The sequence below is a fragment of the Rhipicephalus microplus genome, chromosome 2 (assembly GCF_043290135.1).
Source record: "Rhipicephalus microplus isolate Deutch F79 chromosome 2, USDA_Rmic, whole genome shotgun sequence".
NCBI lineage: Eukaryota > Metazoa > Arthropoda > Arachnida > Ixodida > Ixodidae > Rhipicephalus > Rhipicephalus microplus.
Window position 1 is genome coordinate 13,459,176 of NC_134701.1, and position 26,680 is coordinate 13,485,855.

At 46.4% G+C, this 26,680-nt stretch overlaps 1 protein-coding gene across 1 annotated transcript in view; it reads left to right on the forward strand.

The window, feature by feature from the left end:
- Positions 1 to 863: 863 nt before the first annotated feature.
- Positions 864 to 26,680, forward strand: part of LOC119169946 (uncharacterized) — a 128,795-nt gene continuing 102,978 nt past the window's right edge. Inside the window, exons 1-16 of the mRNA XM_075882893.1 lie at positions 864 to 927; positions 1,284 to 1,367; positions 1,723 to 1,806; positions 2,163 to 2,246; positions 2,601 to 2,684; positions 3,041 to 3,124; positions 3,480 to 3,563; positions 3,920 to 4,003; positions 4,359 to 4,442; positions 4,865 to 4,942; positions 5,299 to 5,376; positions 9,197 to 9,280; positions 16,297 to 16,380; positions 16,738 to 16,821; positions 17,527 to 17,610; positions 17,965 to 18,048. Of these exons, the coding sequence (XP_075739008.1) occupies positions 906 to 927; positions 1,284 to 1,367; positions 1,723 to 1,806; positions 2,163 to 2,246; positions 2,601 to 2,684; positions 3,041 to 3,124; positions 3,480 to 3,563; positions 3,920 to 4,003; positions 4,359 to 4,442; positions 4,865 to 4,942; positions 5,299 to 5,376; positions 9,197 to 9,280; positions 16,297 to 16,380; positions 16,738 to 16,821; positions 17,527 to 17,610; positions 17,965 to 18,048 (1,270 nt within the window). The 5' untranslated portion in view covers positions 864 to 905. The remainder of the gene's footprint in view (positions 928 to 1,283; positions 1,368 to 1,722; positions 1,807 to 2,162; positions 2,247 to 2,600; positions 2,685 to 3,040; positions 3,125 to 3,479; positions 3,564 to 3,919; positions 4,004 to 4,358; positions 4,443 to 4,864; positions 4,943 to 5,298; positions 5,377 to 9,196; positions 9,281 to 16,296; positions 16,381 to 16,737; positions 16,822 to 17,526; positions 17,611 to 17,964; positions 18,049 to 26,680) is intronic.

Here is a 26,680-nt window from a genome sequence, read left to right on the forward strand (position 1 = left end):
CCTCCACCTGGCCCACCTCCAGCTGTCATGGGGGGCCCAAGAGCGCCAGGTGAGTCTCTGAGCTACTCAGATATCTACTTCCTCACCTAGAAGAATATGTGAAGTTGAGAAGGTCGTAAGCTCCATGACTAATCTAACATTACAGGTATCAGCTATGCATGACCCAGCTATGCATAGAGTGGCCCTGTTTCAGCGGACATTGAATTTTGCATAAGTAAATGTCTGACATCACGGTAAATCTTTCTCAAAAGCGACAACCTCGCACCCAATGTGTGTTTCGCGAAACCAGTAATATATGTAACCAGTATTGGCTAATGAGCTACCTTCTTTGTATGCTCCTTTTCTTTCTGCATTTACAGTAATGTGTTGAACAGGTTGTATCTGAAATAAATCATATTCATGCAGGTGTGCCACCAGCACCGGAGCCACCAGGTCTAGCTCCTCCACCTGGCCCACCTCCAGCTATAATGGGGGGCGCAAGAGCACCGGGTGAGTCTCTGAGCTAGCTAGATGTCTACTTTCTCACCTGGATGAACATGCGAAGTTGAGAAGGTCGTGAGCTCTATGATTAATATAACAAGACAGGTATCAGCTTTGCATTACCCAGCAATGCATAGTGTAGCCTTGATTTAAAAACATTGACCTTTGCATAAATAAGTGACGGCCCACTGGTGAATATTATTGGCAAGCGACAACCTCGCGACCAACGAGTGTTTCAAGAAACCACGAGTATGTCTAAGCAGTGTTTGCTAATTAGCTATCTTCGTGCTATGGTGTTTATCTTTTTGCATTAGCAGTTTTATGTTGAACACGTCGTATCTGAATTAAGTCAAATTTATGCAGGTGTTCCACCAGCACCGGGACCACTACGTCCAGCACCTCCACCTGGCCCACCTCCAGCTGTCATGGGGGGCCCAAGAGCGCCAGGTGAGTCTCTGAGCTACTCAGATGTCTACTTCCTCACCTAGAAGAATATGCGAAGTTGAGAAGGTCGTAAGCTCCATGACTAATCTAACATTACAGGTATCAGCTATGCATGACCCAGCAATGCATAGTGTGGCCCTGTTTTAGCGGACATTCAATTTTGCATAAGTAAATGTCTGACTACACGGTAAATCTTTCTCAAAATCGACAACCTCGCGCCCAATGTGTGTTTCGCGAAACCACTAGTATATGTAACCAGTATTTGCTAATAAGCTACCTTCTTTGTATGCTCCTTTTCTTTCTGCATTTACAGTAATGTGTTGAACAGGTTGTATCTGAAATAAATCATATTCATGCAGGTGTGCCACCAGCACCGGAGCCACCAGGTCTAGCTCCTCCTCCTGGCCCACCTCCAGCTATCATGGGGGGCGCAAGAGCACCGGGTGAGTCTCTGAGCTAGCTAGATGTCTACTTTCTCACCTGGATGAACATGCGAAGTTGAGAAGGTCGTGAGCTCTATGATTAATATAACAAGACAGGTATCAGCTTTGCATTACCCAGCAATGCATAGTGTAGCCTTGATTTAAAAGCATTGACCTTTGCATAAATAAGTGTGTGGCCCACTGGTGAATATTATTGGCAAGCGACAACCTCGCGACCAACGAGTGTTTCAAGAAACCACGAGTATGTCTAAGCAGTGTTTGCTAATTAGCTATCTTCGTGCTATGGTGTTTATCTTTTTGCATTAGCAGTTTTTTGTTGAACACGTCGTATCTGAATTAAGTCAAATTTATGCAGGTGTTCCACCAGCACCGGGACCACTACGTCCAGCACCTCCACCTGGCCCACCTCCTGCTGTCATGGGGGGCCCAAGAGCGCCAGGTGAGTCTCTGAGCTACTCAGATGTCTACTTCCTCACCTAGAAGAATATGCGAAGTTGAGAAGGTCGTAAGCTCCATGACTAATCGAACATTACAGGTATCAGCTATGCATGACCCAGCTATGCAAAGTGTGGCCCTGTTTCAGCGGACATTGAATTTTGCATAAGTAAATGTCTGACATCACGGTAAATCTTTCTCAAAAGCGACAACCTCGCGCCCAATGTGTGTTTCGCGAAACCACTAGTATATGTAACCAGTATTTGCTAATGAGCTACCTTCTTTGTATGCTCCTTTTCTTTCTGCATTTACAGTAATGTGTTGAACAGGTTGTATCTGAAATAAATCATATTCATGCAGGTGTGCCACCAGCACCGGAGCCACCAGGTCTAGCTCCTCCACCTGGCCCACCTCCAGCTATCATGGGGGGCGCAAGAGCACCGGGTGAGTCTCTGAGCTAGCTAGATGTCTACTTTCTCACCTGGATGAACATGCGAAGTTGAGAAGGTCGTGAGCTCTATGATTAATATAACAAGACAGGTATCAGCTTTGCATTACCCAGCAATGCATAGTGTAGCCTTGATTTAAAAACATTGACCTTTGCATAAATAAGTGACGGCCCACTGGTGAATATTATTGGCAAGCGACAACCTCGCGACCAACGAGTGTTTCAAGAAACCACGAGTATGTCTAAGCAGTGTTTGCTAATTAGCTATCTTCGTGCTATGGTGTTTATCTTTTTGCATTAGCAGTTTTATGTTGAACACGTCGTATCTGAATTAAGTCAAATTTATGCAGGTGTTCCACCAGCACCGGGACCACTACGTCCAGCACCTCCACCTGGCCCACCTCCAGCTGTCATGGGGGGCCCAAGAGCGCCAGGTGAGTCTCTGAGCTACTCAGATGTCTACTTCCTCACCTAGAAGAATATGCGAAGTTGAGAAGGTCGTAAGCTCCATGACTAATCTAACATTACAGGTATCAGCTATGCATGACCCAGCAATGCATAGTGTGGCCCTGTTTTAGCGGACATTCAATTTTGCATAAGTAAATGTCTGACTACACGGTAAATCTTTCTCAAAATCGACAACCTCGCGCCCAATGTGTGTTTCGCGAAACCACTAGTATATGTAACCAGTATTTGCTAATAAGCTACCTTCTTTGTATGCTCCTTTTCTTTCTGCATTTACAGTAATGTGTTGAACAGGTTGTATCTGAAATAAATCATATTCATGCAGGTGTGCCACCAGCACCGGAGCCACCAGGTCTAGCTCCTCCTCCTGGCCCACCTCCAGCTATCATGGGGGGCGCAAGAGCACCGGGTGAGTCTCTGAGCTAGCTAGATGTCTACTTTCTCACCTGGATGAACATGCGAAGTTGAGAAGGTCGTGAGCTCTATGATTAATATAACAAGACAGGTATCAGCTTTGCATTACCCAGCAATGCATAGTGTAGCCTTGATTTAAAAGCATTGACCTTTGCATAAATAAGTGTGTGGCCCACTGGTGAATATTATTGGCAAGCGACAACCTCGCGACCAACGAGTGTTTCAAGAAACCACGAGTATGTCTAAGCAGTGTTTGCTAATTAGCTATCTTCGTGCTATGGTGTTTATCTTTTTGCATTAGCAGTTTTATGTTGAACATGTCGTATCTGAATTAAGTCAAATTTATGCAGGTGTTCCACCAGCACCGGGACCACTACGTCCAGCACCTCCACCTGGCCCACCTCCTGCTGTCATGGGGGGCCCAAGAGCGCCAGGTGAGTCTCTGAGCTACTCAGATGTCTACTTCCTCACCTAGAAGAATATGCGAAGTTGAGAAGGTCGTAAGCTCCATGACTAATCTAACATTACAGGTATCAGCTATGCATGACCCAGCTATGCATAGTGTGGCCCTGTTTTAGCGGACATTCAATTTTGCATAAGTAAATGTCTGACATCACGGTAAATCTTTCTCAAAAGCGACAACCTCGCGCCCAATGTGTGTTTCGCGAAACCACTAGTATATGTAACCAGTATTTGCTAATTAGCTACCTTCTTTGTATGCTCCTTTTCTTTCTGCATTTACAGTAATGTGTTGAACAGGTTGTATCTGAAATAAATCATATTCATGCAGGTGTGCCACCAGCACCGGAGCCACCAGGTCTAGCTCCTCCACCTGGCCCACCTCCAGCTATCATGGGGGGCGCAAGAGCACCGGGTGAGTCTCTGAGCTAGCTAGATGTCTACTTTCTCACCTGGATGAACATGCGAAGTTGAGAAGGTCGTGAGCTCTATGATTAATGTAACAAGACAGGTATCAGCTTTGCATTGCCCAGCAATGCATAGTGTAGCCTTGATTTAAAAACATTGACCTTTGCATAACTAAGTGTGTGGCCCACTGGTGAATCTTGTTGGCAAGCGACAACCTCGCGACCAACGTGTGTTTCAAGAAACCACGAGTATGTCTAAGCAGTGTTTGCTAATTAGCTATCTTCGTGCTATGGTGTTTATCTTTTTGCACTAGCAGTTTTATGTTGAACACGTCGTATCTGAATTAAGTCAAATTTATGCAGGTGTTCCACCAGCACCGGGACCACTACGTCCAGCACCTCCACCTGGCCCACCTCCAGCTGTCATGGGGGGCCCAAGACCGCCAGGTGAGTCTCTGAGCTAGTCAGATGTCTACTTCCTCACCTAGAAGAATATGCGAAGTTGAGAAGGTCGTAAGCTCCATGACTAATCTAACAATACAGGTATCACCTCTGCATCACCCAGCTATGCATAGTGTGGCCATGTTTTTAGAGGACTTTGAATTTTGCATAAATAAATGTCTGACCCTGCTATGCATAGTGTGGCCCTGTTTCGAAGAACATTGAAATTTGCATAATAAATGTGTAGCCTAACGGTGAATCCTTCTGCCAATCGACAACCTTGCGCCCAACGTGTGTTTTGAGAAACCACTAGCATATATAAGGAGTGTTTGATAATTAGCGACCTTCTTGGTATGCTTCTTTTTTCCTTTTGCATGAGCAGTTTCATGAAGAACACTTTGTATTTGAAATAAACCCTATTCATGCAGGTGTTCTGCCAGCATTGGGACCACCACGACCAGCACTTCTACCTGGCCCAGCTTTCATGCGGGGCCTAGGAGCGCCAGGTGAGTCTCTGTGCTAGTCAGATGTCTACTTCCTCACCTAGAAGAACATGAGAAGTTGAGAAGTTTGCGAGCTTCTTGGACTGTCTAAGAAGACGGGCGTCAGCTATGCATGACCCAGGTATGCATAGTTAGGACCTGTTTCAAAGAACATTGAGTTTTCCATTCATAATAGTGTGACCTTCTGGTGAATCTTTCTGGCAAGTGATAGCTTCGCGTCCAACGTGTGTTTCGAGAAACCACTAGTATATGTAAGCAGTGTTTGATAATTAGCTACCTCTTTCCTATGCTACTTTTCCTTTCGCATTAGCAGTTTCATGTAAAACACCTTGTATCTGAAATAAATTCTATTTATGCAGGTGTTCCACCAGCACTAGGGCCACCACGTCCAGCAACTCCACATGGCCGAGCTGTCATGGGGGGCCCAAGAGCACCGGGTGAGTCTCTGAGCTACTCAGATGTCTACTTCCTCACTTAGAAAAACATGCGAAGTTGAGAAGTTTCTGAGCTCCATGATCACTTTAACAAGACAGTTATCAACTATGCATGACCAAGGTATGCATAGTGTGGGCCTTTTTCAAAGAACATTGAACTTTGCATAAATAAATGTGTGCCCTTCCGGTGAATCTCTCTGGCAAGTGACAACCTCGCGCCTAACGTGTGTTTCGAGAAACCACTAGTATACTTGTGACGAGCTATAGCAGACGACGCTTTGTGCGTGTTTCGCGCCTTTGCGCGAGGAAAACGAATTAGATCAGCGCCAGGCTCACGGGCACTCGAGGAACGTCGAATAAGAAAAAGGGTCTGGCAGTCCCTTCCTGATTTTTAAAGAGTGTGGACGTCCTTCTTAGGCCACGTCGGAACCTAGTATATTCGACGGCTACAATGGCACGTGACAATCGGCGCCCAACGGCTTGAAGTGAACTAAGAAGACGTTTACATGTTTTATGTGGGGATGTTGCTCCCTACACGCTCCTTTAGCTCAACCACTTGTGTGGACGGCGTCGGCTCCGTGATCTCAAGATGGCGATAACCTCGTGTTCTGTCAACGTGTTCAAGCAGCTGGATGACGCCGCCCGTGCGGAAGCCTACCGATCAGCTGCGTCCAAAGGCGATATTCGACGGATCGAGATGGGTCAGCTCCTGAGCAAATTGGAGAAACTGAAACTGATGATTCTCAAGGACCACAAGGCCTTTAAAGACAAAGATGCACCAAAACCGCCTCTTAATTCGCAGATGAAGGCAAGTCACGACCTAGTGTGTAACTAACTTGCTCCACAAGTTGAGCGCATCGAGCGTCTAGAGTCCAAAACGCGTGAAATTTCTGACAACGAATCAAGCACGAGCTCAAAAGAGAGCAGTGCATCGTTGAATCTCAAAAGCGGCTCGAGAAAGTAACAAAAACAAGCCAGAAGCTATACTCCAATGTACGCCAGCGTCTTTTCTATCTAACAGAGAAGACGCTGGCGACCGACTTTCAAGTTTCGGGGCGAGCTCCTTACGCATCTCGCGAAAATTTACTAAGGTTGGAACCTTCAGCGTTCCCGATGACGACATCATGTCATTCATTATTTCGAGGCTCCCAGGTAAAAACTTTACATGGATGTGCCACCACAAGAAGGTGGCTAGTATCAGTACTTGGGTTGACATGAAGGCAGCATTCCGCTGACGTTATTACATGGACTGCGGTGTAATATCTAAGCAGTGAATGTTCGGAGCGACGCAACAGCCAGGTGAGTCATATATATATACTTCGCACACCGAAAGCTCGACCTAATGGAGCAGCGCTAACTGCTATCGCAAAGCATTCGCCTCGGAAGCCTATGCGTCATCGTCAACGTGTGGACAGCATAGAGTCTAGGGGTTCCTCAGATGAGGAAGTAGCTGAGAGAAAGATGAAACGGGATACGAAAGCGAAGTTCACACCGTCTCGGATATCGACTCATTCCACAACGCGTGTTTTTGAATGGTCGCAAGGAAATGCCTTGAGAGTTCGTAAACTATGCTTGAACTGCTCCAGAAGTGCCCCACCACGGTGGTCTAGTGGCTAAGGTACTCGGCTACTGACCCGCAGGTCGCAAGTTCAAATCCCGGCTGTGGCGGCTGCATTTCCGATGGAGGCGGAAATGTTGTAGGCCCGTGTACTGAGATTTGGGTGCACGTTAAAGAACCCCAGGTGGTCAAAATTTCCGGAGCCCTCCACTACGGCGTCTCTCATAATCAAATAGTGGTTTTGACACGTTAAACCCCACAAATCAATCAACTGCTCCAGAAGTGGCCATTTTTTCAAGCAGTGTCGTCTACAAAGAAGGAAACCAACGTTTTCTTCGTTTGTCACTGGTTATGCAGGAATTTTACTTTCCTGTCATCTGCAAACCAGAAATCCTGCACAGCACACCAGATTGTCTTTCCAGGTATCCCCTCATTGTGGATAATGCCGAACATATTATTGCAGTGTTATATCTATCACTGCAATTCTGTGACAACATGGGTGAGGAGCAGCTTCAGGATTCCTTTGTCACTAAAGTCCTGGATATGCTTAGGGGTCCGTTAGGCACGAAAACGCAACAGAAACGGGTGCAAAATAGGTTTATCACGCATAACGACGTGCTGTATAAAAGAGACCAAGGCCCAGTCAGCAGTCGATTTCTTCTTTGACTTCCTGCACAATGACAAGCTGAGGCACTTCGTGAAATGCATGAAGGACGATACGGTGATCACATTCGCACCAGGCGAACATTCCATGCCCTAAAGTCTAAGTATTACTGACCGAAGCTCTATGCAGACGTCAGAGGGTAAGTGTGTCACTGTGACCTTTGTCAGAGGATGGAGATGACGACATCGGTGCCTTACAGTCTATTACAGCCAATAGAAGACCACAGCCCCTTTCACACAGAGGAGATGGACACAATAGGCCATTCAAAACTTGCAGGAGGTTACAAGTATATCATTGTAGCCATTGATTACCTTACAAAATTTGCGGACGCGAAACCAGCTCGAAACATACAGGCCACAACCGTCCAGAAGGTTGTCGAACGACGTGTCATATTGAAGCACAAATGCCCAGCCACAATCATCACAGACCGCACGACTCAAATATTGGCGCTATCTACTAAAGCACACTTCAAACATTGGGGCATCAAACATGCTGCCAATACCGAATATCTCACTGCAGCAAGCTGCTTTTGCGAAAGAGCCAATAAGAAAACCAAACATGTGTTTGCCATGACTACCACCGAGGAAAAAATATGGGCAGATGTCCTCCCTTTTATTGTATTCTGTTACAACACCGGGTACCATGACACGGTTCACCAAACTTTCTTCTTCATTGTCTACGGTAGGGATCTGGTGCTACAATTGGATTTTGTATACAGTCGCCGAGAGCTTGAAGAGCACAAAGAAGACTAAACTATTTCACGGTAGTGCGTGAACTACTACAAAACGTTGGGGACCTCGCAGCCGCACACATCCGACTGGCTCAAGAAAGACAGAAGTGGCACTTTGACAAGCACCACAAGGACGTTGTGTTTGAAAAAGGACAACTGGTGCTCCCCAAGGCTCCAATGTTCGGTGTGAAAGCAATTACATTGTACACCGGACCTCACAATATACTGAGTCTTCCGTGAACGACGAGATCGAACTCGCGAACAGCACGGGAAGATGACATTGTGCATATTGAAAAAAATAGGTGCATATCTGTGCCCCATTACTCACATAGAGCAACCCAATGCTTCGGACTAATGTGTACCTGGGGGCCGTGCAGTGTAAATAGTTGTTTGCGCTTGTATATAGTTTTGTGTGCTTGAAAGTGAATAGACATTATTTTGTTGACATTTGTAAATAGTTACAAATACGACTGTTTAAGTTAGTTTAGTTATGTAGGTCTTATTGTTTTCTGTATGGAGTCAGAACGACTAGGTTCCAAACCCAGGCATGTGAGCAGCTATAGCAGACGACACTCGGTGCGTGTCTCGCGCCTTTGCGCGAGGAAAATGAACTAAACCGGTGCCGGGCTCACGGACGTTCGAGCAACGTCAAATAAAAAAGGGGTCTTGCAGTCCCCTCCTGATCCTGAAAGAGTGTGGATGTCCTTCTTCGGCCGCCTCGGAACCCAGTATATCTGGCGAGCACAATGGCACGTCACAATATGTAAGCAGTGTTTGCTAATTAGCTACCTTCTTGCTATGCTGGTTTTCCTTTTGCATTAGCAGTTTTATGTTGAACATGTTGTATCTGAAATAAATCATATTCATGCAGGTGCCCCACAAGCACCTGGGTCACCACGTTTCGCACCTTCGCCTGGCCCACCTCCAGCTGTAGTGGGGGTCCCAAGAGCGCCGGGTGAGTCCCTGAGCTAGTCAGACGTCTACTTCCTCACCTAGAAGAACATGCAAAGTTGAGAATGTCGTGAGCCTATGACTAATCGAGCAAGACCAAGTATAGGCTATGTATTACCTAGCTATGCAGAGTGTGGCCCTGTTTCAATGAACAGTGAACTTTGCGTTAAAGCATGCTTCCTACTGGTGGATATTCTGGCAAGCGACACTCGCGCCCATTTTGTGTTTCGAGAAACCACTAGTATTTGTAAGCAGTGTTTTCTTATGAGCTACCTCCTTGCTATGCTGCTTTTCTTTTTGCACTAGGAGTTTTATGTTGAACACATTTTATCTGACGTTTTATCTGAAATAAATCATATTCATGCAGGTGTTCCACCAGCACCGTTCCCACCACGTCCAGCACCTCCACCTCTTCTACCTCTAACTGTAATGGGGGGTGTCAGGGGTTGATGCATACGATGACACGACTGATTGAACGACCAACAACTGATTTATTAACGAATCAAAGAGATATTGCATGGAGTCATCGTGCACTATGGGGTTGTGTCTTGTGTTTTTTCATGAAAGCACTTTAACTGCGATGCGCTGGCCAGCCTTGTTTCTGTGCGATTTGTCTTCATTCTGGTGATCGTGAAAGTTTCCTTGTCGCGGTCAGTACTCGTGTATTGTCCGTCGTACCAAGTATCAAACTGCCCGGCTTTGGATGGTGTCTCGTACCAGACTTGATCACCCACTTCATAGGGTGCTGGCGGATGCTTTCATCGTGTTCGGTTTTCATAACATTTAGGTAGGCTGTTATGTTGTCAAATGCTTCTTGACGGACCATCTCGATGTCTTGTGTGGGCTCGTTGTTGTATACCTGCAGCTCGTTGTCAATTATCCTTCGAGGTGTGTAAATAAACGACAGTTCGAATGGTGAAGTCTTGAGTCCAGCCTGGAACATTGCGTTGACTTCGAAGGTGGTTTTGGCAAGGTATTCACACCAGTGGTCGACATCTCCATTAACATTCTTGCGCAAAGGTGGGAGATTTCGACCGTTGGCTCTCTCAACATGTCCGTTTGTCCGTGGTGCGTACGGCACTGTGAGCGTGTATTCGATGTGATGATGATGTAGATAGTCATTCGTTGTCTTCGACGTGAACGCGCTGTTATTGTCACTGATTATGGTTTTTTGAACTCCGAATTTAGTGACAACCTCTTCTTCAATGAATTGGATCACATGTGAAGCACACTTTCTCAGCACTGCCCGTGTGAAAATGAACCTCGTAGCTGCGTGTACAGCTGTTATGACACGTTTGTTCTCGTCAGCTGTGTTGATTGGCCCCACATGGTCGATGACCACTGTGTGGAAGGGTGTTTGTGGCACCTTCCTTGGGTTGAGAGTTTTTAGTTGTACACCAATTGCGTGGTTGTGCTGCTGACACACCCGGCACTCTCTCACATACTGTGCAATGTCCTGGTCCATATTCTGCCAGTAGTAACGTTTGGATAGTTTGGACTTCGTTCGCAGGGCGTCTCCGTGACCAGCATGATCGTGGTGACTTTGCATTAGAGCAGATTGTAGCGATTTGGGCACGACAACCTCTTGTATTGTCTTCCAGTGTTGGTTTATACCGTGCATGAGCATGCCTATAATGATCTGGTAGCTATTGCCAGATTTACTTTGGTTTCCTGTTTCAGTGGCAGCTTCGATGTCTTTAATAATAGTGACCAGTTTTGCATCTTTGCGCTGGAGTTCACACAGACGTGAATCGTTTGCCCTCAGCACGAAAACTGCGTTCACCATTTTTAATAGTGTGTCTGCCATGGTATTTGTCTTGCCAGATATGTGACGCACAGTGAAATGGTATGTGGACAGGTCTAGGACCATGCGTGTACATCGCCTGTTGGGATTCGTTTTGTACATAATGTGCGTAACAGCCCAATTGTCTGTTATGAGCTCGAAATGTTCTAGTTCTTGCAGGTAACAGTGGAAACGTTCGGTTATGGCCCAGTGAGCTGCGATTGCCTCAAGTTCCGTCAAATGCTTGTGGCTGTCGCTGTCGGAGACCTTTTTGCTTGTATATTTCACTAGCCGCGTGGTGTCACCGTGTGTCTGCGTAAGTACTGCTCCGAGCGCTGTGTGGGAGGCGTCGACATGAACTTGTGTCGGCAGCTTTGGGTTGAACGTCGCCAAGATAGGTGGCTCCGTCAGTCCTGCCTTCAGCGTGTCCATGGCGCCTTGACAATCAGGCGTCCACTGAACGATGATATCTTTTTTCGTGAGAATTGTCAGTGGTCGAGCAACTTTTGCGAAGTCTTTTATGTACTGGCGGTAATGTGATGTGAGTCCAAGGAATGATCTAACTTCGCTTTTTGTTTTTGGCGCGGTGTAGTTCTTTATCGCTGCGATGCGTTGTGGGTCGATCGTCACTCCCTCTTGTGATATCAGAAATCCAAGGAGTGGTATCTGCTTTTCTGCAAACATGCACATGTTGTATACAACACGCAGTCTTAAGTCATGAAGAGCCTTCAGTACCTTGTCAAGCACTTCAACGTGTTCCTCAATAGTGTCAGTGAAGATACACACGTCATCGATGTAGACGATCACATGACCACTGTCGATGAGTTCTTGAAGACTTCATTCATGACGCTCTGCATTGTTGCGGGTGCGGTGCATAGGCCAAAGAGCATTCGTAGTGGTTCGAATTGTCCATGTTCTGTCACAGAAGCTGCTTTATAAATGTCTTCTTCGCATAGTGGTATATTTAGGAAGGCCTTCTTGACATCCAGCTTTGACATATATCGGGATCCGGCCACTTTCCGAATGAGTGTGTCGACTTTGGCATCGGGTAGGCTCGCTTGACCGTCTTCGCGTTCAAAAATCGATAGTCCACACACAATCGTTTCGGTGCAGTCTCATGATGTGGTTGGTCGGCAACGATTACAGGGGAGGCGTAGGCGGACTTTGAAGGGCGGATGATACCTCTTCTGATCCACTCTTGTGTCTCTTCCCGGATAAATCTCCTGTTGGCATCGCTTGTGCTGTAGGGCTGCATCCTGACCGGCTTTTGGTCAGTGCGCTCGATTGTATGTTCGACGTGTGTGCACAGACCCAAGTCATTGTTAGGGTGGGTGAAGGCATTATAGTTGTTTAGCAGAGACGCTTTCAACATTTTTGTTTGATTCTCTGTGAAATCCTTGGGAACAGGTTTACATGGAATCAACTGGGCGATTTTTTCCGCTGATAGTAGTTGGGGCACTTCACGTGTCACTGTTGTCTTCGCATCAATGGCTCCACACACTTCGATGAAGTCTGTTTAGTGTACTTCTGGTCGGCTGGGCATTTATTTGGAGTATTTGATGCCTTCGCACTTTACGAAGTTGTCCATGCTCAGTTCTGTCCCGAAGTTTGACAGAGACGGTTGTGTGTCCGAGTCACTGCTGGTTGATATACCGACATTCTTTTTCAGTTTCTGTATGAACTTGATACTGTGAATGCCGTTATCATAGCGTTTACTATAGTGAAACGGATTTACCTGTCTCTAGTCAAGGCCTACCATGATTTCGTATGGAAGATTCTTGATCACTTTAGCTTCAACTGTAGAACAGGCATCACCAATGATGATCCTTGGTTGAGTCACACCGGTTGGCTTGCACGAGTTGCCAAATGGACCACCCAATACACAACCCACGTCAGTAGCAACCTCGAAATCGTGCTTTTGTGCAAACTGCTCGTCAATGAGTGTTACTGCAGAGCCTGTGTCCCAAAGTGCTTGTGATGTGATGTCATTTACACTGGTCTGTAGTAGTATTATCCTTCGCCCACTCATCTCTGCGATGGCGACCCTATTGATGCCTTTTGGTGAGATTTCCATTTGGCGACGTCGCAAAGCTGCTGCTTTTTCATTTTCTGTGCGTGTGTCTGGATCAGGGCAGTCGATTGCTCTGTGTCCTTTCCTTTTGAAACGTGCGCACGTGTCGGCCGGCAAGCATGCATTCTTTGGTGTCGTTGTGGTCGTCGGTTCAGCTGCGTTTCTCTCGCTGAGCTTTGACGATTTGCTGACTGCCGGAAGTTTTTTTTCGTCGCTGATTACAACATCTCGTCTATCCATCTGTTTGGCGTAGTGCAAGAACTCGGTGATAGTTTCACGTCGCAGGTCGTGAAAAGCTGCTAACAAGGGTTTTACGCTTGTTGACCGTACTCCTTGTATGAGCCAGTCGACCACATCGTCATCGAACAGTTCATACGAGGCTCGTCTGATGCGTTGGAGGCGTGCGTTCATATAGTCTGTCATAGCTTCGTTCTCTCGTTGAGCTCTTGCATCGACGTAGGCGACCCATTGACTGAACAGGAAAGGCTTGTCAAATTCAGTTTTTAATGCCGTCACCCATGATGTCCAGTCGGCGTGCAGGTGCCCGGTAGTTTGGTGCCAAGCGGCTGCGCGGCTCCTAAGTCGAGAGATTCCTGTGTTGATTGTTGCTGCCTCAGTCCATGCGCACCGCTCGCGCATTGATTCTACGGCAGTCTTCCATTGAGCGAAGTTGTCTGATTCAGTTCCCGAATAGGTCGGCAGCGTTCACGTGAGACCTGGTGTCGTAGTTATTTGCAGCTGAGCACTGGTGGCGTTGTCGTTCGATGTGCCTGGTGGTGTTCCCAACTGCCTTTCGAGAAGTCGCGCCATCATTGGCAAAGTAGTGTTGAGCATCGCGAGCTCCGTTGTTCCGTTTGCGTTTTCATTCGGCTTAGTTCAGTTTTCGATGGCGTCCGTGTGTGTCAAACGAGTTGGAGAGATGCTGTCTTCTAAAATACCTTGAGGCGTCGTAAGCTTCAGCTCGTTCATGCCCAAAGCCGCTTCGTCCGCGATCAGCGTGGAGTTTTTCACTTCGGTGTGGTCGGTCTCTATACTGGTCGTTGTCGCTGGCTGAACTTGCTGTTGCTAAGCCTCGGTACGTACAGTGTTATCTTCTCGCTTCGTCTTTTTAACGTCGGCCATAGGTTCGTTGTTACGTCTTCGTCGCCATGTCAGGGGTTGATGCATACGATGACATGACTGATTGAACGACAAAAAAACTGATTTATTAACGATTCAAAGAGATTACATAACTGATACCTAGTGGACCGCTTCGCGCTCGCCAACCATCTCCCCGTTCCCCTTGCGGCCACCCTCTTTAACCGCTAGTAGTTCCACAACATCACGATAGGTGACCCCAGTTGTCCGTAGTGGATGTAATTTCTTAACAGGGGCCTAAGAGCGCTTGGTGAGTCTCTGAGCTAGTCAGGTGTCTACTTCCTCACCTAGGAAAAAAAAAGTCAGATTCCACGTACAGTGGGAATCGATGATATGTGAAGCACGAACAAAAAAGTTTGATATGACACTTTAAAATGAGCACAACGTTACGGGGGGAGGTAAATAACGCCGTACAATAATTCAGTGTCATGATTATCATCTTTAGATGTGTCGTGCATCTTCGCCATCTGTTCACGTCACGTGATACCAAATTTAGTATACGGGGAGCCTGCGAAATGGTCGTAAGTACGCTAAGAGCGTAGTATGTTCTCATGTTCTTACATGACACGCGTGTGAGGATCATCACGTTTGCACCATTTATAGATTTCGTCATCCACTGATGTCACGTAACACGAAATTTGGTATATGTGGAGCTAGCAAAACGGCCGCGAACGCATCATGAAGGACCGAATATACTTCAATGTAGCGTTGACGCGCATGCCTGCTGGGCACAGCGACGCTATGTTAGCAAAATTCGAGCACTCTATAGCCTGACACCAAGCACGTCCGGCGCGACCAGCGTCCGCCGCAGCGGCTCGACGACAACCTGTGCGAAATGCGACATGCTGCATTTCACGCCGATGTGTTGCCCAGACAACACTGCGTCTGCCTCTTTTTGTGACGGAGGGACGCCAGCCGCACTGAAAAGCGCATGCATCAAAGCGGCGCAGCACGGCACGCGCCTGCGAGTATATGGCAGGACCGGCACCTGGCGTGGCAACGCTGGCTTGACGCGACGAAATGAAAGCCGGCGAGCACGTGCACCGCGTCACGTCGAAATGTATTTGCACCTGGACTGTGGCATGTAGTCATGTTCTTATATGACACGCATCTCATGATTATCATGTTTGCGCCAGTCGCATACCCTTGAAATCCACTCACGTCCCGTAATACCAAATTTGGTATAAGTGAAGCTAGTGAAACGGCCACCAGCGCATCATGAGCTGGGCATGTAGCCATGTTTTTACATAACACGCATGACATGTTAGTGTCGGTCGCTTGTGTTCGGCATGCAATCATAGCATACCATACAAGTTTCGCAACATGTCATGTGAACGAAACCACCGCAAGAGCTGCCGGACCATGAAATTGGAATCATGACATTGATGACATACATGCCTTGATTTTCATGTATTTGACTATAGAAGTATGTTTTTATTACAGTAATGTTATGCCATACCAAGTTCGCTATTGTTACCATTATCGAAATGGCCAGAAGAGCTAAAGGTCATAGGCGGCTACATAGATAGATAGATAGATAGATAGATAGATAGATAGATAGATAGATAGATAGATAGATAGATAGATAGATAGATAGATAGAGAGTTAGATAGATAGATAGATAGATAGATAGATAGATAGATAGATAGATAGATAGATAGATAGATAGATAGATACGCTCAAAGTAGCAAAAGCTCGCTAAGAAATGCTTTGAAACAAGCGCAGTTGAGAAGGTCGTGAGCTCTACGACGAATCTAACATCAAGACCAAGTATAAGCCATGTATTAACTAGCTATGCACGGTGCGGCTCTGTTTCAATGAACAATGAATTTTGAATAAAAAATGTGTGACCTGTCGGTGGGTTTTCTGTATAGCGACACTATCGCGGCCATTTTGTGCTTCACAAAACCACTAGTATTTGTAAGCATTGTTTGCTAATTAGATACGTTCTTGCTGTGCTGCTATTACTTTTTTCAATAGCAGTTTTATGTTGAACACCTTGTATTAGAAATAAATCATATTTATGCAGGAGTTCCACCAGCACCAGGGAGACAACTTCAAGCACCTCCACCTAGCCAACCTCCAATTGTTATGGGGGGCCCAAGAGCACCGGGTGAGTCTCTCAGTTTTTGAGACGTCTGCTTGGTCGCCTGAAAGAACATGCGAAGTTGAGAAGGTCGTGAAATCCATGACCAACCTAACAACCGAGGTAGCAGCCAAACGTGACCCAGCTATGAATAACCTTGTCCTGATTCAAAGAACATTGCACCGTGCATAGATGAAATGTGTGACCGGCCGTTGAATCTTTCTGGCAAGGGACACTCTCGCCCACAACGTGTGTTTGGAGAAACCACGAGTATATGTTGGCAGTGTTTGCTAATGAGCTACCTTCTTGCTATACTGATTTTCCTTTTGCACTAGCAGCTTTACGTTGAAAACCGTGTATCTGAAATAAATAATATTCATGCAGGTGTTCCGCCAGTTCCAGGACCACCGCTTCTGGCACCTCTACCGGGCCCACTTCCAGCTGTCACGGAGGGACCAGGGGTGCCGGGTGAGTATTGGAAGCGCAGTATTTCTTCGCGTACTTCATGCACTTCAGGCATCTATCTATCTATCTATCTATCTATCTATCTATCTATCTATCTATCTATCTATCTATCTATCTATCTATCTATCTATCTATCTATCTATCTATCTATATCTTTCTATCTATCTATCTATCTATCTATCTATCTATCTATCTATCTATCTATCTATCTATCTATCTATCTATCTATCTATCTATCTATCTATGTGACCGACCGACTGACCGACCACGTTGCACTCACGATTTAGACGATCCAAGTTCGATTCCGCCCACTGAAATCTTTTTGTTTATTTTTTCTTCGTTGCCTTTTCATATATAGATATATGTATACATATACGGTGAGTGACGCCGACGCTGACGCCGGTGGCAATAACAAGCCGGGAGTGTCCATGTAATTGCTATTGCAAAAAAGCAAGAGAAAGCAGACGAAAAAAGTGCACAGACATGCAGAAATCCTCACATGACCACATTGAAACAAAAAATGCTGTTCGCTTTGACGGGTGGAGCATCAGCACCCTACCCCAGAAAGGGGCCGAAACTGTCAACCCTGATCACACGTGCTCGCCCATTCACGTGGACGTAAAGCAAGAAGCCACACCTTTTTTATCCAGCGGCCATGGCAGTTTTGTGTCGAACACCTTGTATCTGAAATAAATCATATTCATGCAGGTTTTTCAATAGAACAGGAACCACCACGTGTAGCACCTCCACCTGGCCCACCTCAAGCAGCCTTAGGGGGCCCAAGAGTGCCGGGTGAGTCTCTGAGCTACTCAGATGTCTACTTTCTTACCTGAAAGAACATGCGAAGTTGAGAAGATCCTGAGCTTCATGACTAATCTAACAAGGCCAAGTATAAGCTATGTATTACACAGCTATGCATAGTGTGGCCCTGTTTCAAACACATTGAACTTTGCATCAACAATGTGTGACTTGCCGGTGAACTTTCCTGCAAGCGACACTCTCGCGTTCATTTGGTGTTTCGAGAAAACACTAGTATTTGCAAGCAGTGTTTGCTAATGAGCTACCTTCTTGCTATGCTGCTTTTCTTGTTGTACTAGCAGTTTTATGTTGAACACATTGTATATGAAATAAATCACGTTCATGCAGGTGTTCCACCAGCACGGCGGCCACCAGGTCTAGCACCTCCACCTGGCCTACCTCCAGCTACCATAGGGGGCCCAAGAGCGCCGGGTGAGTGCGTGAGCTAGTCAGATGTCTACTTCCTCACCTAAGAGAACATGCAAAGTGGAGAAGATCGTGAGCTCCATGACTAATCTAACAAGAGAGGTAGGTATCAGCTATGCATCACCCTGTTTCAAAGAACATTGAACTTTGCATAAATAAATGTGTGACCTTCCGGTGAATCTCCCTGGCAAGTGACAACCTCGCGCCTCACTGGTGTTTCAAGAAACCACTAGTATACGTGTGACGAGCTATGGAAGACGACGCTCGGTGCGTGTTTCACGCCTTTGCGCGAGGAAAACGAAGTAGATCGACGCCAGGGCCACGGATGCTCGAGGAACGTCGAATAAGAAAAAGGGTCTGGCAGTCCCTTCCTAATCTTGAAAGAGTGTGGACATCCTTCTTAGGCCACCTCGGAACCTAGTATATCCAACGGCTACAATGGCACGTGACAATTGGTGCCCAACGACTCGGAGTGAACTAAGAAGTTGTTTACAAGTTTTATGCAGGGAAGTCGCAGCCTACGCGCTCCTTTGGTTCAAGCACTTGTTTGGACGGCGTCGGCTCCGTGATCTCAAGATGGCGACGGCCTCGTGTTCTGTCAACGTGTTCAAGCAGCTGGATGACGCCGCTTGTGTGGAAGCCTACCGGTCAGCTGCGTCCAAAGCCGATATCCTAAGGACCAAGGTGGGCCACCTCTGAAGCGAATGGAAGGAACTGAAACTGATGATTGTCAAGGACCGCGACGCCATCAAAGACGACGATGCACCAAAACCACCTCCTAATTCGCAGATGAAGGCAAGTCACGACCTGTTGTGTAACTTACTTGCTCCACAAGTTGAGCGCATCGAGCGTCTATATTCAAAAACGCGTGAAAATTCTGACGCCGTATCAAGAACGAGTGCAAAAAAGAGCATTGCGTCGTTGAATCTCAAACGCGGCTCGAGAAAGTAACAAAGACAAGCCAGAAGCTATACTCCTATGTGCACCAGCATCTTTTCTGTCTAACAGAGAAGACGCTGGTGACAGACTTCCGAGTATCGGGGCGAGCTCCTTACCGCATCTCGGGAAAGTTTACTATGGTTGGAATGTTCAGCGTTCCCGAAGACGTCACCATACCATTCATTATTTCAAGGCTCCCAGTTAAAGACTTTAGATGGATGCGCCACCACATGAAGGTGGCTAGTATCAGTACTTGGGTTGACATGAAGGCAGCATTCCGCTGACGTTCTTACATGGACTGCGATGTAACATCTAAGCAGCGAATGTTCGGAGCGACGCAACGCGCAGGCGAGTCATATATATACTTCGCATACCGAAAGCTTGACCTAATTGAGCAGCGCTAACTGCTATGGCAAAGAGTTAGCCTCGGTAGCCTATGCGCCATCGTCAACGTGCGGACAGCATAGAGTCTAGCGGTTCCTCAGATGATGAAGCATCTGAGAGAAAGATGAAACGGGATACGAAAGCGAAGTTCTCACCGTCGCGGCAATCGACTCATTCCGCAACGCGTGTTTTTGAATGGTCGCAAGGAACTGCCGTGAGAGTTCGTAAACTTTGCTTGAACTGCTCCAGAAGGGGCCGTTTTGTCACGCAGTGTCGTCTACCGCTAACTGCAGATTCTTTGAAGTGGCAGGAAGATTTCGAATCTTCCAGTTCACAACAGCGGGGAAATGATCAGCTGGTGACGCTGATGCCCGAGAGCAGTCGCCAGTAATTGAGCAGGTGTCGTGTGTCTCTGAAGCGGGTACTTTTTTCATTCCTGTCACCATGAACGTACAAACGATTAAAGGCATCTTGGACTCCGGAGCTGTCAAAATCTTCATTACGGCACCAATAGTTGACAAACTCGAATTAGGCATAAGGCATTTGTATCTACGTTTGGTAGGAGCAATTGGCCATCAGCTACAAAATTTAGGTCAAGCCAGTGCTGTGTTGACAGTGGACGACCAAACACTGCACATGACTGTTGTTCCTCCCTAGTTACCTCACGAAGGAACACTGCTAGGCGATGACTTCTTGCCGGCTTTAGGGGCCATCATCGATTGGGGCTCGGAGAGCGTCGCGCTATCAGTCCCCCAAAGGCTATGCAAGATCTGCCTGATTAGGGAGCAACCACTGCCAGATTTATCGCGGAATTTAGTTCCTGTGGCCTGGAAAAACATGTTGGAAGATGAAAATCATTTAATGGCCATCACCGGGATAATTCTTTTGTACGACCACAGTTCAATCTGAGTGGAGCCCATGGTAACAGCTGCATCGACAAATACAACGAAGGTTTTGATCACGAACTGCTCTTTTCAAGCCGTCTTGCTTCCATATCAGATGACAATTGACCTAATTGATGAAGCAAGCAGAATTGAGGATATTGAACTTTCTAGAGAGGACTACCAACAGATACTCCAAATTTAATGCCTTTCTCTCCTGTAGAACATGATGGGCCACCAGCTCATATGGTCGTCGATTCGCAGCACCGTTAAATCACAATAGGCGATGTCAGCTTTAACATTGGAACAACTTTATCTTCTAATGAGCTGCAGGTCATGAAGGATTTGTTGGCGCAACACTCGGTTTGTTTTGCACAGTCAAATACATATGTAAGCTGCTGCACAGTTGAACGACATTGCATTCCGACTGGAAACTCAAAGCCAATAGCACAATGGCCTCGCAGATTGTCAGCAGCAGAGCGTGATCTCGTCAAGAGTATGACCAAGGACCTCATGTATGCCAATAAAGCGCAATGTACTCAGAGCTTTGGGCGTCACCCCTTGTCCTTGTTGCAAAGAAAGACGGGACGACACGCATGTGCGTTGACTATCGACGTCTCAGCGCCGTCACGGAGGCCATTGTGTACCCTTTACCAAGAATTCAAAAGGCGCTGCAGGCACTCACCAGCAAGTACTTTTCTGTTATGGACTTGTTGTCTGGATTTTATCAGATCGCCATGCATCCAGATGACATACATAATACTGCCTTCGTCACGCCGTGGGGTCTTTATAAATTCCTCCGGATGCCATTTGGCCTTAAAGGTGCCCCATTCACATTTAAGTTAACCATGGATACGGTCGCTGACGGTATTAAATACGACGATGTCCTTGTGTATATGGATGGCTGCGTAGTCTTCAGCCGGTCATTTGAAGAACACGTTTTGCACTTTCAGAAGATATTTACAAGGTTCGAAATAGCAGCCTTGACGTTCAAGGCTCAGAAGTGTTTCTTTTTTTGTACTGCAATCAATTACCTTGGACATGTTGGCACAAAAGACGGTGTATGTTCTGAAACATCACAACTGCCCGCGTTTTACGCTTTCCCAACTCTTTGAAATTTACAGGAACTACAATCAATCATCAGGCTCACATCGTACTTCAGAAAGTTTATCCCGAAGGACAGCGTTATCCCGGCACCTCTTCGATCACTTCTAAAGAAAAATGCTACGTTTTCTTGGGAAGAAGATCAGCAAGTGGCATTTGAGACAATAAAGCGCGCGTTGTGCCAGCTGTCTGTTCTAAAGCTATTCTTTGAAAAACCAGAATTCGCTGCCTAAGTACACTCAGATGCATCTTGGCTCGGCTTGGGAGGTCTGTTGATGCAAGAAGATGAAGAGCGACGATATTGTTCAGCGCTATACTGGAGTTGATCTCTAAAAGGCGCAGAGCTTAATTATTCTTCAACATAACTGGAAGCTCTTGCAGTAAAACGGACATTAAAAGAGCTACAACCATAACTGATAGGCCGAAAACTTCAGGTTATCAGCGACCACTAAGCACTGTGCTGGGTCTTGCGCTACAAGGAAGGAAACCAACGCCTTCTTCGTTGGTCACTGGTTACGCAGTAATTTTACTTTTATGTCATCTACAAATCAGGAATCCTGCACAGCACACCAGATTGTCTTTCCAGGAATCCACCCATTGTTGACGATGCTGAACCAATTCTGGCAGTATCATATTCATCACTCGATTCTGTGACAACATGGGTGAGGAGCAGCGTCAGGATTCATTTTTCACTAATGTCCTGGATATGCTTAGGGTTGATTGATTGATTGATATGTGGAGTTTAACGTCCCAAAACCACTATATGATTATGAGAGACGCCGTAGTGGATGGCTCCGGAAATTTAGACCACCTGGGGTTCTTCAACGTACACCCAAATCTGAGCCCACGGGCCTACAACATTCCCGCCTCCATCGGAAATGCAGCCGCCGCAGCCAGGATTTGAACCCGCGCCCTGCGGGTCAGCAGCCGAGTACCTTAGCCACTAGACCAACGCGGCGGGGCTTGATATGCTTAGGTGTCCGCTGGGCATGAAAACGCAACAGAAACAGGTGAAAAATAGGTTTATCACGCATAACGACGTGCTGTATAAAAGAGACCAAGGCCCAGTCAGCCGTTGATTTCTTCTTTGACTTCCTGCACAATGACAAGCTGAGGCACTCCGTGAAATGCATGAAGGACGATACGGTGATCACATTTGCACCAGGCGAACATTCGATTCCTAAAGCCTAAGTATTACTGGCTGAAGCTCTATGCAGACGTCAGAGGGTACGTGTGTCACTGTGAGTTTTGTCAGAGGATGATGATGACGACATCGGTGCCTTACAGTCTATTACAGCCAATAGAAGTCAACAGCCCCTTTCACACAGTGGAGATGGACATAATAGGCCATTCAGAACTTGCAGGAGGTTACAAGTACATCATTGTAGCCATTGGGCTTGGCAGCTGTGACAGGTGTCTTGGCAGCTGTGACACAATGCAACTCGCTTACCCGTTCCTCCCAACAATGCAGGTGTTCCTTGTAACTGTCGCTCGCCTGCTGATGCCCGGCCTGGCAATCACTTCATTGGGCCCATCATCAAACTGCACCTTCCTGCCTGGCAATGGCGAAGCAGGCACTGTCCCGCCCTCCTGCGCTACCGCTCCGACGCTGTTGCCAGCGCCGAGGCTGGACTACTCCTTCCTTACTTCACCTTGGTCAGCCCCATCGAAGTCATCAGCACTTTAAGCACCTATATGTCGCGAACGGTCACCGGCGTCAGCTTGTGGGCTTGGCAGCTGTGACACAATGCAGTTCGCTTACCCGTTCCTCCCAACAATACAAGTGTTCCTTGTAACTATCGCTGGCCTGCTGATGGCCGGCCTGGCAATCACTTCGTTGGACCCATCATCAAACTGCCCCTTCTTGCCTGGCAATGGCGAAGCAGGCACTGTCCCGCCCCCCTCCGCTACCGCTTCGACACTGTTTCCAGCACCGTGGCTAGACTACTCCTCCCCCACTTCACCTTGGACAGCTCCATCGAAGTCAACATCACCACTCCGAGCACCTATATATCGCGAACGGTCACCGGCGTCAGCTTGTGGGCTTAGCAGTTGTGACACAACGCAGTTCGCTTACCCGTTCCTCCCAACAATGCAGGTTAGTAAGCACAGCAGTCTTTACGCAGAAAAAAATCAAGTGATTACTTTCTAGTCCAGCTGCCGGGGCCACAGTGTCTTGTCGCTATCATTGCCGAGTGTTTATATGCCGTTTACTCCGTACTCTTGTTGTTATCTGGTGACGTTGAAACTAACCCTGGTCCGGAAATGAACGAAATTCTCGCATAACTCGAAAAGATTAGCGCTGGACAAAACTAACTAATATGCGATTTTGGAGAAGTAAAGCAGCAACTCCTCACAACCGACAAAACATCGTCGGATCTAGGAAAGCGTATGACCGAACTAGAACGCCATTACTAAAATATTTTTCCTATACGAGCTGACATTGCCGAAATTCAAGCCGACACTACCGCAATCACGCACTTAGTTTCCGAACTTGAATAACGGCTGGATGACGCAGAAAACCGGTCACGCCGCAACAACTTATTCTTCTATAACCTTCCAGATACTAACGCCAAAGAAATAAATATTGAAACAGAAAAACTTATCATTAACCACTGTCTTGAACACTTGAAAATAAAAATTGACCCGAAAGAAATCGACCGAGTGCATCGCCTCAGCCGCCACACCAATGATCGTTGCCGCCCGATAATTGCCAGGTTCACATTCTACAAAGCCAAAGAAAACACCCTCTCAAGTGCCAAAAAGTTGAAAGGAACTGATTTAAGCATTGGTGAAGATTATTCCCTCTCAGTTCGTACTTCCCGCCGTCATCTCGTTGCTTTCGCTAAGCAGAAATCAGGTAAATTTCAGATCCGTTTCAAAACTTTGTATATGGGTTCCAAACGGTACATTTTTGACCACGGATCACAATCGGTTATAGAAGTCGCATAGCGATCACCGCGCCGGCAGACTAAATCGCCCCACCACCAAATCCAAACACGTAATGAACTTTCTTTTTCTGTTATCTTTACTAATGTTCGTAGTCTCATGCCGAAATGCCAACTCGTGCCGAACGTTGTGGCGTCTTCAAACAGTAATATCTTGACACTAACAGAAACTTGGCTAATTGATGAAGTTACTGACGGCGAAGTTGTCTCGGACTTACCCGATTATCAGTTATTCTGCAACGACCGCAAACGCGGCCGGGGCGGGATGTGTGCTAACCGCTGTTGGCCCAGAAATGCCCTGCTTTGCTGTCAACATAAAATCTGCCTTTGAAATTCTGTGGCTGGTTTGCCACGCTTCCCCTCAAACATTCCTACTCGGGGTGTGCTACAGGCCACCGAGCACCAATACAGGTTTTTCACGTAATTTAAACAATATAATTAGCACACTCACGACCACCTGCCCTAACGCTCACATTTTACTTTTTGAGGACTTTAATTTCCCAAAAATTGATTGGCATAACCCTGCATCCTCGTCGACATACGATGTCGAAATGAAAGATTTTATAGACGTTTGTTTGACTTATAACTTATCTCAACTTGTGTCAGAGCCCACGCGCATAGCAGGCGGCTGTGCTAACATCCTAGATTTAATACTAACCGACCACCCAGATTCCTTATCGTCCATTTCATACCTACCCGAAATTAGTGACCACAAAGTAATACATGCAGATTTTTAGATTTTTTCTTCCCTCTTGAGCGGTGCGACAAACTCAAGAAAACACTTACCTTATACGATAAAGGTAATTATGAGGCCATTAACAAAGAACTAGAAACCTTCTTTCCAGACTTCAAACATAGCTTTCACTCCCGATCTGTCAGCGATGATTGGGAGATTTTTAAAATAAGATGAGTAAATTAATTAGCAAATTTATCCCCACAACATCATTCCGTAGCACGCCGCAGAAACCCTGGTTTACAAACAAACTAAAGAGTCTAGCGAATACAAAAAAGCGCCTTTTTCGCGCAGCAAAAGCAAACAAGACGCCTGAGGCTTGGATGAAATACGACGCAGCCGAAAAAGATTATACTACCGCTATTAGTAACGCAAAATATACGTTTTTGAACCAGAATTTACCAGGCATGCTAACCGATAACACACGTAAATTCTGGCGGATCATGAACCCTCGGTCTACCAGCTCCATCCGCCTTGCTAATGATTCTCGTCACATGCTCTCAGATGATTAATGTGCTGATGCTTTTAACAGCGCATTTTCATCTGTTCTTACTAACAAATCTAGCGTACCTTCCTCTCCTGCTTCGGTGCTGTTGACATCCTCTATGGGCTCAATTGTTTTTTGCGCAGGTGGTATTTCAAGTGTTATTCAAAACATGAAACTGTCATCATCAGGTGGTGTCGACGTTATTAACTCAAAAGTGTTAAAAACATCCATGACACCATCGCCCCATTTATGTGCTTGATGTATGCGCAGTCGCTCTCCACAGGCATTCTTCCAGATGACTAGAACATGGGCATGGTCGTTCCCATCTAAAAATCAGGTGATAAGAACGGTCCATTGAACTACCGTCCCATTTTTTTAACAAGCGTCCCATGCAAAATCATGGAACATGTCATCTACTCTCAGATTGTAAATTTTCTAGATTCTAACAACTTTTTTCATGCCAGCCAGCATGGTTTTGTGAAAGGATTCTCCTGCGAAACACAACTAGCAATATTTCTTCACGATCTGCTTGCTAACCTTGACAACAACTTACAAAGTGACGCAATCTTTCTAGATTACGCAAAGGCATTCGACACAGTACCCCACCAAAGACTAATGCTAAAAGTATCCCAGTTAAACTTAGACCCAAGTGTACTAAATTGAATCAAAGCATTTCTAACTAACTGTTCTCAGTTTGTGCATGTCAATAATAAATCTTCTGCTTACCTCAAAGTAACATCAGGCGTACCTCAAGGTTCAGTTCTTGGCCCCCTCCTGTTTCTGATATACATCAACGACTTACCTCTCAGCGTATCCTGCAAAATCCGCATGTTTGCAGATGACTGTGTAATCTATCGGACAGTAACTAACACTCACGACCAAAATCTTCTCCAGAACGATCTTAATCACATTCAAGAATGGTGCGATAATTGGCTTTTGTCTTTTAACCCTAACAAATGCAAACTTGTTCCGTTTACCCGCCGTAAGAATCCTTTCATATTTTCATATCATATCGCCAACGTTCCTGTGCAATCACAACCATCCTACAAGTATCTAGGTGTCCCATTTTATTGCGATCTCACTTGGAATGCGCATATTACTAACGTCATTTATTCGGCAAATAAAACTCTGGGCTTCTTGAAGCGTCACCAACGTCTTGCAC